Below are 17,742 nucleotides of genomic sequence, written 5' to 3'. Positions count from 1 at the left end.
TATATATACAAATGTGATTGATTATATAGTGTTTAAGGCCCTTCTCGAAAATATTTCACTTATATAGAGACGTCACCAATGCGGTGAAGGGCTGCAAAATTCAGGCCTGTGCTCGGCGCTTATAGCTATTGAGTAGGGAGGGATCTTTATCGTGCCACACCTGTGGTGACCCGGAACCTCGGTTTTTGCGATCTCTTCCGAAGGACGGCCCCATTTAGTCGCCTATTACGACAAACAAGGGGTACTGAGGACCTATTCTAACCCGGATCCCCATGGGATTGTACATATATGTGTATACATAAGTATGGTATGTATTTATAATGATTAATTGTTGAAATTTTACGTGCCTCATGATTCTGGAATAGATAATGCATATAACAATGTCGCCCCCACCTGTTTTCACAAAACTGTAGTAATAAATGAGATGTAAACTATTTAGCAAAGTTAATTCTCTATGTGTGGTAAAGAAGACCGGTATTGATAGTGACATGATTAAATGAATTAGGGAATGAGGGAAGAAAAATGACGACGAGCTACATGTGGCTATGTTCCAAATCTGCATATGGGTTACAATTTTTCAAAGATTGTTTCTACAGATGTCGCATACCAAAGGCAAACAATTCCTGCAGATAAGTCTTAGAGCAAGGACAGAAAACCTCAGCTGCAAATATCCTCTTGGATATATCTCAGAGTCAACCTCACATTCATACAACTAGTATGAATGAAACACACAACATTCACGAAAATTGTTTGAAGACAATCACCGAGCTAAAAACACAGAATAAACAATTAATTTCTCCACGAAATTCAGTGCTTTCAGAGAGAACACGACAATCTCCAACATGAAATCCAACGTGTCCGTTTTGGTGTAAATTCCTTCAAGGACAATGACAATCTAACTTCAATGTGCACAGATATTTCATCATATGCAGTTTGTATGTGGATTCTTAACTTTGTTGCAAGTGTGTTACCAGTGAAACAAAATTTGACACCAGGAGATGTTCTCATTGTGCTAATGAAGATTTACATGAACTTATTGAACTTTGATTTGGCCCAGTGGTTTGGTGTATGTGTGAGAATGTTATATCATCCGTCATAAATCTGTCATTGCCACAGTTATCAGCAAAGCTATGTTTTTGTTTGTACAATAGTCGAGTAAAAAAGATACCATAAGAACAAACCCCAAATAGTGAAGTGCAACTTTAAGAATTACAGATGTCTTGTGGACTGCACTGAAATTTATTTTTATCACCCCGGAAACTTAACAGCTAGGGCCACCATATGGTCAAATTACAAATAAAAAAATATATCATTAAATTACTAGTTGCTATAAATCTGTCATGCAGGATACAATTTAAAATTAGAAGCAAATTTGAATTGAAATATGCTCTTACAATTCCGTTTACATGTCATTCTGTAATTAGTGTAGGTGATACATTAATTGTGTTTACACAATGTAAAGAAGGTCTTAATTACTGGTTCAAATTTTGTCGACAACACAGCTGGAACAAATTACGGCAATACTTAATACGCAACCCCGTGGGGATCCGGCTTAGAATGGGTCCTCAGTACCCCTTGCTTGTCGTAAGAGGCGACTAAATGGGTGGTCCTTCGGATGAGACCGCAAAAACCGAGGTCCTGTTTCACAGCAGGTGTGGCACGATAAAGATCCCTCCCTGCTCAATGGCCATAAGCGCCGAGCATAGGCCAAAATTTTGCAGCCCTTCACCGGACTTGGACTTCTCCATATGAGTGAAAAATTCTTGAGAGGGACTCTAAACAATATACAATTAATCAATAATACGCAAGTAAGTTTAACATACCTATATAAACCGATGAAATACCAAGTCCTTTAAAAACATGTTGCTCCCGTATGATGGATAAAAGTGGCGAGACTACGAGTGCTGAACATGTAGACATTTGCATAGACTCGTACACAGTAGTAAACACTTGGTAACACAGGCTTTTCCATCCCATATCTTTATAAACACAAATACACCCTACACGTAAATTATGCAGATAAAGCATCTCGCTGAAAGCTTTATAACTTGTCCAACTTAAACGTAGTCAACATCTTGGCTTCGAAAGCATGTTTTTCTATGCTCCCGAGGACTGGAAATAAGGGACTTTTTCATTGGTTGAATATCGCAAATGGTAAAGCGACCAATGGCATATAGAAGCCGAGACACACCTACCAGCGATAATACTGGCGTTGTGTACCACGGTAGCTAATCGGAGAGCGACCGACCGTGGGTTTCCGACGATGCATTGTCAATAGGTCTGGTAAAACATATTGGATAAAGAATGTTCCACACTTGCAGACCACAGCGGTTGTAAATTCTCGATTAAAGAATAACGCGGGTATGTTAAGGCAGGTCATGCTTCATTTATGCACGTAAACTGCATAAGTTTTAAAATCTGTCTTACACAGAGAGAGGGAGCTGCTAACTCTTAAAAACTATGTTGGTTGTTTACATGAGAACATTTTGTATCATAACAACATGACAAACATGTGATTCCGTATGACGTCATTGCATGACTGTTATAAATAGATCATGGAGGTACCTTAATAGAAAATGTAAAAGTAACACATTATTCCAAGATTTAAATATTGGTCTAATTGACGATAATGACGGTAAGATACCCATAGTATATCAGAATTACTGATAGAATCCTACCACTTTCAATAAGAAATAATTATTGAACATTTAAACACGAAACCATCTAGCCCATGTTTAATGTTTTACATTTTGCACTGATGCTATGCAGTTTTCTTTAAAAGTTTTCTTAACAGACAATTCTATCAGTAATTGTCGTGTACATTAGTTTATGACCTTTCAAACGGTGTATAAAAAGTCTCTGAAAGTATGCGGCCTAATGTGCTACTTCTGCAGTTTTATTTCAGTCTGTGACAGAGGAAAATCGGATCGACATGCTAAATGGAATGTTTTCTCCGTTAAACAAAATTTTCATAACCTGCCTTAACGTACCCGCGAATGTTCATGATTATGTTTTACTGGTATACACAATAAATTCACATAATTTCACCCTGGTAATGAACAGTTGCACCTGTGTATAATATTTGTGGGAACGCTTAAATTTCAAATCATCATCTAAACAAAACGTTTTGTCAGATAAGGCTGCCTCACTGATCGTGTTGTCTTTGTGTTTACGCGGGTACGTTAAGGCAGGTTATGAAACTTTTTACTGTGATAATATCCGCGAAACAATGTGACGTCATAATTGAAATAAGTATATCACTAATTATATATTAAATTCCGATTTTATTTTTTATTTAAGTTTTATTTATGCATAAAATAAACCATGCAGCTACTAAGATCTAACGGAATTCGAAATGCTATACTGCTGTTGTGTAATTTCTGTCTGATCGATATGAAAGTAAACTGATGACGTCATGACTATACATCGAGTGACGTTGACACATGCAAGGAATTTGTTTATATGTACCATGCAAATATCGACAAAATGTGGAGTATTTGAAATATATGGCATGGGATATATGAAATATATATGTGAAACGCTGAGAATTTATTGATATTAAGAAGGTATGTTGATATCTTTCATTGACAATTTCGTTTAACGGAGAAAACATTCCATTTAGTATGTCGATCCGATTTTCCTCTGTCACAGACTGAAATAAAACTGCAAAAGTAGCACATTAGGCCGCATACTTTCAGAGACTTTTTATACACCGTTTGAAAGGTCATAAACTAATGTACACGGCAATTACCGATAGAATCGTCTGTTAAGAAAACTTTTAAAGAAAACTGCATAGCATCAGCCATCAGTGCAAAATGTAAATCATGGGCTAGATGGTTTCGTGTTTAAATGTTCAATAATTATTTCTTATTGAAAGTGGTAGGATTCTATCAGTAATTCTGATATAATATGGGTGTTTTACCGTCATCGCCAGTTAGACCAATATTTAAATCTTGGGATAATGTGTTACTTTTACATTTTCTATTAAGGTACCTCCATGATCTATTTATAACAGTCATGCAATGACGTCATACGGAAGCGCATGTTTGTCATGTTGTTATGATACAAAATGTTCTCATGTAAACAACCAAAATAGTTTTTAAGAGTTAGCAGCTCCCTCTCTCTGTGTAAGACAGATTTTAAAACTTATACAGTTTACGTGCATAAAACGAAGCATGACCTGCCTTAACATACCCGCGTAAATTAACACTTTATATCCATTGGCACTTTTCCACAAAACATGTACTCTCTAATCCCATCTGAAGAGGCTTCCAAAAATGGTTTCCTGGTATCTATTAGGAGACCAGATTTTCGCACACGAAAATCCACATACACGGTTTTCATAGCACGTTGGTACTGTTTTCTTGTCACGTCTTCATTGTTGAGACCCCGTCATACAGCTTTAAATCATACGACTGGTATCCAATAATGCTTTTCACTGAGTTGTCTGGTTTAGTGGTTTCCCTCCGAATATATACGTCATGAGCTGTGCTGGCTCTGACTCTACCTTTCCTGTGTTGGAACCTCTACTGGCACACATTCTGGTCTCTTGTACTGCCTTCAATATAGCTCGTTTGGTCTTCATTCACAGAGTATTCCTGCCAAACTCCATCACACACTGGAGAGGTGATTGTCAACTGCATTTTCCAAGTCCTTCCTGTACAGTGTTTCAGGTGTCTCATCAACTGTAGGCTGCTGTGTCTCTTCTGTCTGAATAGTTGGAGGGCCAACTGGAGGAATAGTAGCAAACAATGTAGTCGTTGGACAGATTTTCTGAAGGCGCTCAAGTACAGCATCTGGTAATAGGGGGTCGTCATTTGTTCCCTTCACAGACATCACTGGTTTTGGTCAATTGCCAGCTTTAATCACATCTTGTAACTCTTGGATGTTTTTGGCTATACATATTAAAGACGAAGAAAAATAGTACATACAAATTCTTATTGCTTTATGTATATGTATGAATTAGCAAAAACAACAACGCAGCTCAGTTAAGGCTATCCGCGAAAAATCACAGTGCCTTACAAATGTACCTCTGTGCACTTCGCACCATATGACGTCACAATGAAAAAGTACGTCACAGCGTACATGTTCTGATAGTTGTATCGCAGGGAAAGTGTCATAATATTTTGTCGTTATTTACTACTGTTATCAAGTGATAAGCTGTATACGTGAAAATATATCTTGTCAAATGAATATATATATAATGTATATATTATTCCTTTATGATATCAAATCATTATCCATTCTTAATATACAGTATGCACGAAGGTGATATTCATATTATACTGTGACCTTGGAATCGCCCCTAATCTAAATGACTAATGCGTTTAAAAATTCCCTCACGTACATACATTATCCCATACTACAGAAACAGCGGCAAAGTTCAGGTTCATCTGCTATAAAAAAAAAAAAACAAATGAATTTTTCTGCTATATAATTTAGATATAGTTATGCATTTGAAAAGTGCAGGGAACAATTTCTATCTTGTATATTAAGGGTATGATGTATAATTATAAGAATGTGGACAACCCCCGTAATTCGCTGATGACTGTTGATATGTTGTTAAATTACAGCATGATTAGTTTGAGTATGCATTTGTTCCCAACACTTTTCATGTTAAGGATTTTTATTTTTTTTCTGAGTATTTCAATAAAAATCCAGCTGATTACCCGCATGAACCTGAACTTTTGTTCACAAGTAGGGCATCTTGCAGTTTTCCAAAAATAAAGTGTTACGTGATATTTAAGTGACGTCACGGGAAATTCCCATGAGGGGAATTTACGGTAGCTCAGTCACAGTCAACATATGGGTAGTATCATTTCGGTGTTTAACCGTAACAAGTGTAATGATACCTGTGAATTTGAGGTGCAATTTCACTCCATGATTATTGTGCATTTGACTATGGAAGCCCTTAACCTAGTTGCGAACATAGAATTGCTTTGCGCTAATGCATTAGACATGCATGTTAGATATAATACTTTGAGAATACTTGGATTTCAAGAATTATTTTTAACTCTTTCCGAAATGAATTGTTCCACCTGCAAATTTCACTAGTTGAAAATTTGGTATTAAGGTTCATATGGGAACTATCTATACTTTGAAAAATACTGTTGCGACATGACTACAGGCTTCCCCAAGAATACAAAAGCATTGTAAATGTAACAAACTTGCTTAGAGATACACTATATTGTTAAAAATTCTACAACATGATTCACATATAGGCCGAAGTAAAAGACGACATAATTTAGTGTTTACGACCTTTAGGGGTCAGACAATGAATCCAGGCCATTATTGTACTTAAGCTTCTGTTGATAACGTTTTCTGACCTCCGGAGTTTGGTCTTCGATATAATACGCGATCTCATTGTTATCTACTTAAGAATCCATACTTGACGCCATTGCTTCTTTCTGGCTACCAGTCTTCAGCACCGCCTACTTTTTGACGTCACAAAATGGCCGCATGATTGGGCTTATGCGATTTTCTCGAGTTATTAAAACAAATGATCTATGTTGAAATGATACAAATAATCACAATTTATGCATCGATCTCCAGACACGCACATGCAACGTGTAGCCCCCACCTATGTTACCCCCCACTACACCCACGCCCGTTTCCGTGATATGTGGCATATATTGTACATATACTTACTGCGATACTATTATATAAAAAGTTGTTATTATTACATGTAAATATTCATGCATTACCTGATCACTTGTTATAATGGCGATGAATGGGAGTGAAAATGCCAGCTTGAACCGATGAATTGAACTTATACATGTTCTGAAGGATAAATCCCCCCCCCCCCCCCCCTATAAAGTTGGGGTATGAGCAGAACTGCTTTTCTTGCTAACTAAGTTTATTAATTCAAATATAATGCAAAATCGTAATCACGTTGGACATAGTAGATATCAAAACCGCGACGGATTCCGAGACTTGATGTTAATACAAGAGGATCATACAAGATATACACTGCATTTAAAATATTCAGCGATTTTACCTAAGAACAAAATCAGAAGCGATATACTAACAGATTTGTCAAAATTTTGTAGCTGCACATACTTGGTTCTCTTGAAAACATCGGGACAGATCAGAGAGCTCAGATTTTCCTGAGTAATAATATTCTCACGGCGGGTGTGACCGGTCAACAGGGGATGTTTACTCCTCCTAGGCACCTGATCCCACCTCTGGTGTCTCCAGGGTTCCGTGTTTGCCCAACTATCTATTTTGTATTACTTGTAGGAGTTATGAGATTGGTCACTGTTCGTTATCTTCACCTTACAAGATACACACTGCATTTTATATCATATACTGTATACTGTATTTTGACATGAATTTTCGGATTGTATAGATAATGGAGAGACAAAGGGGTCCTCATGTACCCGCTTTTTCATTGTTATCTTCCCATATATATGCACATGTTGACTGAAAGGTTTTTGTTAAACATAAATGGTCCTGTACAAATAAATTATTTATCTGAGAAGGAAATTATACAAAAATCTACAAGGGAGTAAGCAATTTCAGGGGGTATACATGTATCTACATCGTCATAATGGATAAATTATCAACAATACATGTATAATCGTTTTTATTCCTATTAAATGTTATTGTCAAGCTGGGTTGCTCAATCGGTTAACGTGTTGACTGCTGATCTCTATCTCACGGGTGTGAGACCAGAAGGGATTTTAATCTTTTATTCAAATTACTTTCAACAAAATTTTGATTTATCTGAATAAAATATACAGTGTATATGAGAAGAAGTAAGACCTAAACCGTGCACAGATTTTCCTGCGCCATTAATCGATCGTTTTATAGGGGTGGATCTATAGCTCTCTGGTCTGTCCCGATGTTTTCAAGAGAACCACATATCTGGACAGACCAAATGTTGATATATGTGGTAGTATATCGCTTCTGATTTTGTTATTAGCTTTGAATTTCATTATTGACGTAAGTATATCCTAATACATATACAGCGTAGGATTAACTGATATCACATCGTCTAATATATTTATCTGTTGTGAAATTTCAAAAATGTAATTGTCATTTAAAATGTGCATAGAGCAGATGCAATAGAAAGAAGCGTGTACCGGAATGGTGTGGCATATGCATTGTTCCATCCAACAGCTTTAATCAAGTTACTTTAGCAGAAAGCGGTCGCTGTATTATAGTGGTATTTTTAGTGCGTTAGTCGCTAGCTTCATAACCGGGATTATTCCTCATAGCACCGCGCTCGAACGTAAAATGATTAATATAGGTAGTGATTGTTTCTTATTCAAGCACTCACAATAACTAGTGAAAATCACGAGTCTTTTGGATATGCCCTCCAGACAATTCACCTTCTGGTGATATTCCTATATCAATTACAATTTTGCATGTCGGACGCACAACAAAAAGCAAACAAAGACAGCTTTAGCAGAATGGATTATATATAACATATTTTGATAGTGGAAAGATAAATAATTTACATGAAATAATTTGATTTTGCCATCTTGTATTCTATTTATTTTGCAGAAAATCAAATTACTCCCACTGCGGTTACTCGAAGTTCAACTAGAAAATCCGAGATAGAGTTACAGAAGAACAAAGTGTATACTGTCCCTACCACAGAGGCGAAGTGTGAGTATAGAGTATACTATCCCTACTACAGAAGCGAAGTGTGATTATAGAGTATATTGTCCCTACCACAGAGGCGAAGTGTGAGTATAGAGTATAATATCCCTACCAAAGGGTCGAAGTGTGAGTATAGAGTATATTGTCCCTACCACAGAGGCGAAGTGTGAGTATAGAGTATAATATCCCTACCACAGAGGCAAAGTGTGAGTATAGAGTACATGTATATTATCCCTACCACAGAGGCGAAGTGTGAGTATAGAGTATAATATCCCTACCACAGAGGCGAAGTGTGAGTATAGAGTACATGTATATTGTCCCTACCACAAAGGCGAAGTGTGAGTATAGAGTATACTATCCCTACCAAAGGGCGAAGTGTGAGTATATAGTATACTGTCCCTACCACAGAGGCGAAGTGTGAGTATAGAGTATACTATCCCTACCACAGAGGCGAAGTGTGAGTATAAAGTACATGTATATTGTCCCTACCACAGAGGCGAAGTGTGAGTAGAGAGTATACTATCCCTACCAAAGGGGCAAAGTGTGAGTATATAGTATACTGTCCCTACCACAGAGGCGAAGTGTGAGTATAGAGTATACTATCCCTACCACAGAGGCGAAGTGTGAGTATAGAGTACATGTATATTGTCCCTACCACAGAGGCGAAGTGTGAGTATAGAGTATACTATCCCTACCACAGAGGCGAAGTGTGAGTATAGAGTACATGTATATTGTCCCTACCACAGAGGCGAAGTGTGAGTATAGAGTATAATATCCCTACCACAGAGGCGAAGTGTGAGTATAGAGTATACTGTCTCTCATATCTACGTATGTAAGATACAGATATTCTATGAAAGAGAGGTATGTAAGATATTTCTATCTTTCATATCACGTGACGTTAATCTTACATATCCCGTGACGTCATAATCAATACACAACTAGCCTGCAACTTACCTCGATTCACGAACACTAGCGTCTGAAAAGGTCTTGGACAAAAATTGACAGATTGTAATGTCCCTGATAATCTCCAGGAGTATGTCACCGGACACAAAAATACACATTCCTTGAACAATTACTGCACACTCAACAACAGTCACAAATTCCTCACACAAATGCTGTCGAGTACATCTATGTCATCCGGTGCATTATGTCAGTTCACAAAAACCCAGCCCACACGGTCTCTTAGTTTTAGTCCTACCTCCACATTCACTCTGTCAACGTCTACTGTCCGTGTCTCAGGTGAAATAAGTGCCTTCAATGTCCGTGAGACTGGTGTCCTTGCACGCATGGAAAACGAAAGTCTAGCTATGCCCATATTCACCAACAAAAACCACTTGGAATCTCTCTTCACACACTCGTCATTAAATAACTGCTCAATTAATATCAATATCAATACTCCTCTACGAAAAAAAAAACGTGCAGTTGTGGATTCATATTCTGAATAGGTCTGTCAAAATGTTTCGCGCTGATGGACTGTCGAGTTATGTCACGCATCACCCTGATTATTAATTTATTCAAAGAGGAATAACTCTAATACAATTCACTTATACACTCGTCGGCCGATTTTTTGTTGGCAACGTAGTTGCCAAATTGAAGGTCGTAGAATTCGATTCTGGTGTTATTTTTAATGTACAGCGAAAAATTAATTAATTGAAAAATTCTCAAAATGACGCCGCTAGGCACAAAGAAAACTGAAATTTTCTAGAAATATGAGAGAAAAATACTCTCTTATGGGTAGCCATGAAATATTAAGGTGATTCCGCTATCGGGGTTGCAAAAAAGCTGTAAAACCTCAGCAAAGCCTCGGGTTTCACAGCTTTTGTGCAACCCTCGAGTGGACTACTCATAAGAGAGTCTTATAATTCCTACCACAGAGGCGAAGTGTGAGTATAGAGTATATTGTCCCTACCAAAGAGGCGACGTGTGAGTATAGAGTATGTTGTCTCTACCACAGAGGCGAAGTGTGAGTATAGAGTGCAAGGTGAAGATAACGAACAGTGATCAATCTCATAACTCCTACAAACAATACAAAATAGATGGTTGGGCAAACACGGACCCCCGGACACACCAGAGGTGGGATCAGATGCCTAGGAGGAGTAAGCATCCCCTGTTGACCGGTCACACCCGCCGTGAGCCCTATATCCTGATCAGGTAAACGGAGTTATCCGCAGTCAAAATCAGTGTGCCGAGAACGGCTTAACAAGTATAATATTCCTACCACAGAAATGAAGTGTTAGTATAGAGTATATTGTCCCTACCACAGAGACGAAGTGTGAGTATAGAGTATACTATCCCTACCACAGAGGCGAAATGTGAGTATAGAGTATACTGTCCCTACCACAGAGGCGAAGTGTGAGTATAGAAAACCTACATGTTTCATCTTGTTCCATCGTCAATGTTCTTTCATCTAAACGATATTAGATATCTAACTTCCACCCAAGACTCGCCTTATTCCAATGCCTATTAGCATACTACATGTATTTGTGTCATCTTTTGTCAAGAAAAATGGTAGGGGTGATAAAATTAGAATCTTATTTTGTTGTTTGCATATGATATCTATCTACACAATCAGAAATTAAAAATCGACACAGGTTGCTTACACCTGCTAAGCACCTTTGTCCAACTCTTACATGTACTTTTACATTTCTTATAGGAGTTATGACATTGATCACTGTTCGTTATCTTCACTTGTTCATCATAACAGAACATCAATTCCAATATCATCTATGCTTCAGATGAACTTAATGGGCAACCCTGCAAAATTAGATCAAGGCACCTTTAGTATTTTCCTCTTCTGTGGATATAAAAACATAAAAAAAATCATGAATACTTCTTGTTGATAAAGATCAATGTGAACGAAAGATGCACGGATATGTCCGTTAGAATATCAATATTTATTCCAACGGACACAAAGTATTTCCTTTGAAACTTTGTTCGTTAGAATATTTATAAAAGTTTCCGTAAAAAGGAAACATATATTGTAACCGAACTTGAGAGAGAGAGAGAGAGAGAGAGAGAGAGAGAGAGAGAGAGAGAGAGAGAGACTTTATGAATGTTAGAAACAAATTGTTCATTTCTTCACATATCCCTAGATGGACCACAAAATGTCAAACTGGTGTATAACAGACGATACGCTCCCTCCACATTATATCTCACAGAGGGTGTAGGACTGGAACTCATGTGTGAAACAGACTGCAGTCCCCCGTGCAACATAATCTGGTCTAGAGATGACACAATAATACCGCCTTATGGCAGGAATAAATATCTGAACATCACTCAGATCCGGAGGACACATTCAGGGACATACCACTGTCAGGCGCGTGGTGCTGAAGGAGAATTATCTTCTGAGGAGGTAGCCGTGACGGTGCAATGTAAGTGTTCTTTATTTCCTTACATTCACAAGCTAGGAACTAAACCGAATATCTTTACAATTGCTTTATCAATACGTATGGCTCAAATCTAAGTGTAATTAAATATATCAATTTCCTTGATTTAATCTATCAAAAAGCAAAACAACTTAACAAACTTAAAATTTTGACTAATTAGATAGCGGATCTCGTTACATAAAACATTCAGAACAATTAAATTTCAAACCAAAAATATTAGGTTTCCGACATCTGAAAATTGTTATCAATGTTTCAGGATTTCATTATACATTTCAATAAATTTGTCAGTAAATCAAACAATAAATTCTGAATATCTAATTTATATATAAATGTTAAAGGCATGGTTTATAAATTAAGAACAAACATAATGATATATTGCTGTGAAAGAATTAACCATTTGTGACTATAACCCTCTTACGCGGAAATACACAGCTGTACGTAAGTTTCAACTCATTCTCTCTTCTACCCAGTGTACCTATGTGAAAGTAAATGTCTACACATATAAGGCTATTTTAGAGAAAGCTCTGCTTTAAGGAACGTTGCTCATAAATTACCAAATTTGTTTTGACCATGCAAATCCTATAACAAGACTCCTTTCTCTTTGGCTAAATTTGATATATTGTGGACGATTGATTGATTGATTGATTGTATCTTGTTTAACGTCTTAACTCGAGAATTTTTCACTCATATGGAAACGTCACCAAGACCGGTGAAGGGTTTCAAATTTAGGCCTATGCTCGGCGCTTACGGCCATTGAGCAGGGAGGGGTTTTTATCGTGCCACACCTGCTGTGACACGGGACCTCGGTTTTTGCGGTCTCATCCGAAAGACCACCCCATTTAGTCGCCTCTTACGACAAGCAAGGGTATACTGAGGATCTATTCTAACCCGGATCCTCACGGACGAGAATTATTTATCTTTTGTTTCTTTTACTAAAGATATGCATTGATCACTGTTCATTATAGTGTATCTTCACCTTTCATTTATATTTTTCATCTGGAAACGACAAACTGTCTGTCAAAAATGGTGTATATCATTCCTTGAAATCAGAGAATCACAATTTTCTCGTTTTCTATTTGCGGTCGTTAACGTAACGTCCATGTTTATTTCATTGATTCAAATATCATAATTTTATGTTGTTTAGCTTATATCGATGGGGACTTTGCAGAATGTGACGAAGACGCTTTTATATATTGATAGATGGACCACAAAATGTGAAACTAATGTATAACAGACAATCTGCTCCCTCCACATTATATCTCACAGAGGGGGCAGGTCTGGAACTCAAGTGTGAAACAAGCTGCAGTCCCCCATGCGACATAAGATGGTCTAGAGATGACGAAGTAATACAGACTTATGGCAGGAATAAATATCTGAACCTCAATCAGATCCGAAGGTCACAATCAGGGACATACCACTGTCAGGCGCGTGGTGCTGAAGGAGAATTATCTTCTAAGGAGGTATCTGTGACAGTTCAATGTAAGTGTTTTTTATTTCCTTACATTCACACTTTAGTGTCCCGTGGGACCCGGGTTAGAATAAGCCCTTTGTAACCTTGTTTATCGTAAGAGACGACTAAATGGGGCGGTCCATCCGATGAGGCCGTGAAACCTGAGATCCCGTGTCACAGCAGGTGTGACACGATAAATATCCTTCCCTATTCAAAGGCCGTAAGCGCCGAACATAGGCTTAGATTTTGCAAACCTTCACCAGCATTGTGGACGTCTCCATCTGAGTGAAAAAATTCTCGAGCGGAACGTTATACAATTTGCTATCAATCAATCAAACATGAGATACTGAACAGATTATTACAATTACTTTATCAATACGTATGGCTCAAATCTAAGTTTAATTATATCAATTAATTTCCATAAGTTAATATATCAAACAATTCAAACACTTAAAACAATATAATGAAATGGATTTGTAGCGATTATATTACAAACTCAAAATGAGATTGATGCCAAGTGCCAACGTGTCACACTTTCATGATTCAATTTAATTTTTGCAATATAAGCAGAAATTCTGAATATCTATTTTAGTTCTTAAAGTTAAGAACATGGGTCATGAATTAAGAACAAATATGGTCAATGATATATCGGTATTATAGGTGTACATGACAATAATACTTTTACGTGGAAATATACATATGTAAGTTTCATCTAATTCTCTATTCTACCTTTGTGAAAGTAAATATCTGCACATACAAGGACATGCCAAATAAATTCAGTTTTAAGGCACGTTGATTAGACGTTACCAATATTGTTAAGATAATGTGAATCTTATCAAGAAAATATATCACAACGACTCGTTTCTGGTTGAATTTGAGCGAGGCATATTATGGATTACAGATATTTTTCTTTTTTAAACGATGGGTATAGTTTTCCTCAAGAGGTGACATCCTGTTTGTCACAAAAAGATTGATTGATTGGTGTTTTCCGCCACACCCAACAATTTTGTTTTTCATTTATCTGGTGGCGCCCAGTTTTTATTGGTGGAAGAGGGAACCCAGATACAATATACCTGGGAACTTGTGGGAAGAGACTATCTACCTTCCACAATTAAACTGGGAAACTTTCTCACTTACCCGTGCGAGTGGGATTCGAACCCGCGCCTACCAGAGGTGATAGGCCATCTGATTTTGAACGCGACACTCTAACCACTCGGTCACGGAGGTCCCACAAAAAGATGTTTACCATTCCTTGGAATCAGGAATGACAATTTTCTCATTTTTATTTGCGGTCGTTAATGTACGTTTCATAATTTAGTCAGTGCTAAAATAACTCGCACTGAAAAATTGCCTTGTTCCTATGTTCAATAGCGACCTATTAATGTTGATAATTGAACAGAAAAATGGGGAATGTGATAGAATTGGAAACTTTCTGTTGTCTGTAGTTATGAAATTTATCAATAACATCAGAAATTACTAATCATAACAGAAAAATGGTTCCAATCTCAACCGTTGTTTAGCTTAAGTTGATGGACAACTTTGCAAAAATTAGACGGCGACGCTTTCAGTTGTCAGTATTCCTAACAAACGGTATGTCATATCATTATAAACTTGCTGTTAATCACAATAACTCCTGAATTTGGATAGGTGAATTGTGGGGGTATACACTGTACACCAAGGAACAATTCTTTCAAAATATGTTCAAGAACAGTAGGGCTTTGATCAGTCATTTACTAAAAAGCAACCATCCTCAAGTAATGCAGATTCAAGTTTGCTCAAATCAAGGCCAATTTTTACTTCTTTCTCAGAACAGCTTGGTAAATTTTAACTAAACTTGCTTTATTGGATATTGGGGATTCAAAATTGTATGAAGGGAGACATCACTTTCAAAGAGGGAGATAATAAAGGAATAACGAAAATATGGTGGCATCTTTAAACATTCTTAAGAACCACTGCACCAGAAAGGATAAAACTCTTGTGAAATATTTCTTAAGGAATGTAAATTAAAATTGCTTCAAGTCATGACCTCCGGGGGTAGGATGGGGCCATAATACGATATCAAAAATTTAAATCGGTATATGTAGGTGGAAAATCTGTTAAAATAATCTTTTCAAGAAAAGCAGGACCGTCGTTAGTTATGTTAATATATAAACATTCTCAAACGTCGTAAATCATAGAATTAGTTGTAAGACATACATGTAACCTACGATGTACGGCCGTTATACAAATATTTAGGATTTGTGGGTAACGATGAAATTCGGTCGTACGTCTACGACCGCACGGGGGCGACCCTATGTCCTAGGTTTTGTCGTAAGTACTCCATAAAATCTTTGTTACTACGGTTTTTAAAACCATTCAACATGGCTACATTTCTAATGTTGGATGTCATATATTAATCTTATAAAAACGTGATTCGTGATCTAAAAGTAGTCCGTCCATCTATCTCAAAGTAGAAGTAGTCGAGAAGCAGCTATAAAAATGTAACTCTCCCTGACTTTTTTCAGAGGGGTGGAGGGTACAACTCCTTAGGATCTCTCCGTAAGTCTCACAAATCACAAGTTGCGGGTTGTAAATTTATATAATGACCAAGAAACATATACATGTAATATCAACTTTGTTTAAGTAAAGAAAACCAGCAAATATAATGACCGTTTTATTTAACAATTTCGATATACTCTACTTTCTCGATCCATATTGTGTGCCATGTTTGATGTACTGAAGATGTATTTCCGATTGTCAATTCATTTGCATGTAAATGTATTGTTTACATCACTCTATGAGTATGCAGGAGGAAGCGATTTCGTCGGTATTGGAAAGGTCTTAGATTTTATATTAAGTTACAAAACGAACATCAGAGTGTAAATTATTTCTGCCACCATACGATTTCCCGTTCTTTGTTGGAATGGCTCGAATCCATATTGAGCAACCATATTTTTTTCTGCTGAGTGTCATGTTTTTACAAAAGCCCAGAAGGCTTATTCGAGATTCGAAATCTAAAATACGAAATTCGAATTTCGAAATTCAAAATCCAAATTAACCTATCAAAATGTAGGTCAAAATAGATTAAAGGTTAGAGGGCACATGCATATAGACTTAAAGAATAACAGAAAGCTTATTCTTCTAATATCTTTACCAAACAACGAAACATTTCTTTTAAGACTATAAATGTTTTGATGTATGCTTAACATGTAGACAGGCCCGTAGAAAGCGGGAAGGGACGGGGACAGAAAACTTGTTCCAGCTCTCACATATTAACTCTGCAATGTATGTGATAACCAGGTAAATAATGACGAATATACCTTAAAGGAAAATCGCATATGAAGCCTATTAGTCGATGATATCCCTCCAAGAATTGATTTTTTCCCCAGTTTTGTACTAATTAATAGGTTAAGTACTAGTACACTCCAGCCATTAGAGTTTCAGAGGCGGTACTTTTATTATGTGTTCATGCATCTTTTGCTTTCATTACGTTTTATTTTCATCTTCATCCCTTTTATTTTATTTACCTATTTTTATTATGAAATCGACAAGGAATATAGGGACGTTAACCGAGGCTGTGGGCGTTTGGGTCAAGGACATTGTACTTATCTATTATATATAAACACTGGAGGAAATTCGAACAATGAATAAATATTTCTCTCTGATCTATGTTCTTTTTACATTTTTTAGGTTCCATGAAGTTAAACTACATGAGGTCATTACGATATAAATTCATCTGCTGATGAAAATGTCGAACATGCCGATTTTGTAAAGAACGAAATGCTGCATTTGTGTGTCGCCTGCACGTCGAGCGTTTCACGCGCCATGTTGTATACATGTTGTCATACTACAATCCTATTTTCAATACATAAGAGTAACACAAGAAAGATAATTTAACACAAAATAACCTCGATCAATATCAAACACTGCTGCATTCATATGCTGTTTTCCGAATAGTTTGTTTTTAACACTATCATCTTTTAATTTTTTAGGTTCTGTTTATTACTTAGTTCCCGATAAATATTTTTATTATCAACTGAAATTAGACGGTTTTCATAGGAATATATAGGAATTGACACACATATACAGAACCTGATATTTTTGTAAATAACTGTCTCCGTTGACATTGAGTGCATTTTATGATCAAAATATAACCTAATGTTTACTTTTTAGTCACTTTTAAAGTAAATCATCAGATATGACTTTGACACTTTTTTATTTTGCATGATTTTTACAGAGACTAGTACTAAAAAGCTTTAACTTCAATTTTATATAAAATTTGTATCACTTACTCTTTTTGTATCAATTTTAAACACCATC

At 36.7% G+C, this 17,742-nt stretch overlaps 1 protein-coding gene across 4 annotated transcripts in view; it reads left to right on the top strand.

The window, feature by feature from the left end:
• The window catches only part of LOC125678225 (hemicentin-1-like), a 221,381-nt gene that overhangs the window by 94,361 nt on the left and 109,278 nt on the right, over window positions 1–17,742 (top strand). For all 4 annotated transcript variants that reach the window (XM_056156187.1, XM_048919063.2, XM_048919061.2 and 1 more), the window contains exons 4-5: window positions 11,700–11,978; window positions 13,194–13,472. In XM_056156187.1, coding sequence (XP_056012162.1) covers window positions 11,700–11,978; window positions 13,194–13,472 — 558 coding nt within the window. The remainder of the gene's footprint in view (window positions 1–11,699; window positions 11,979–13,193; window positions 13,473–17,742) is intronic.

The sequence above is a fragment of the Ostrea edulis genome, chromosome 2, assembly GCF_947568905.1.
Source record: "Ostrea edulis chromosome 2, xbOstEdul1.1, whole genome shotgun sequence".
In the NCBI taxonomy this organism is placed as follows: domain Eukaryota; kingdom Metazoa; phylum Mollusca; class Bivalvia; order Ostreida; family Ostreidae; genus Ostrea; species Ostrea edulis.
This window is presented reverse-complemented; position numbering and strand designations above follow the sequence as displayed.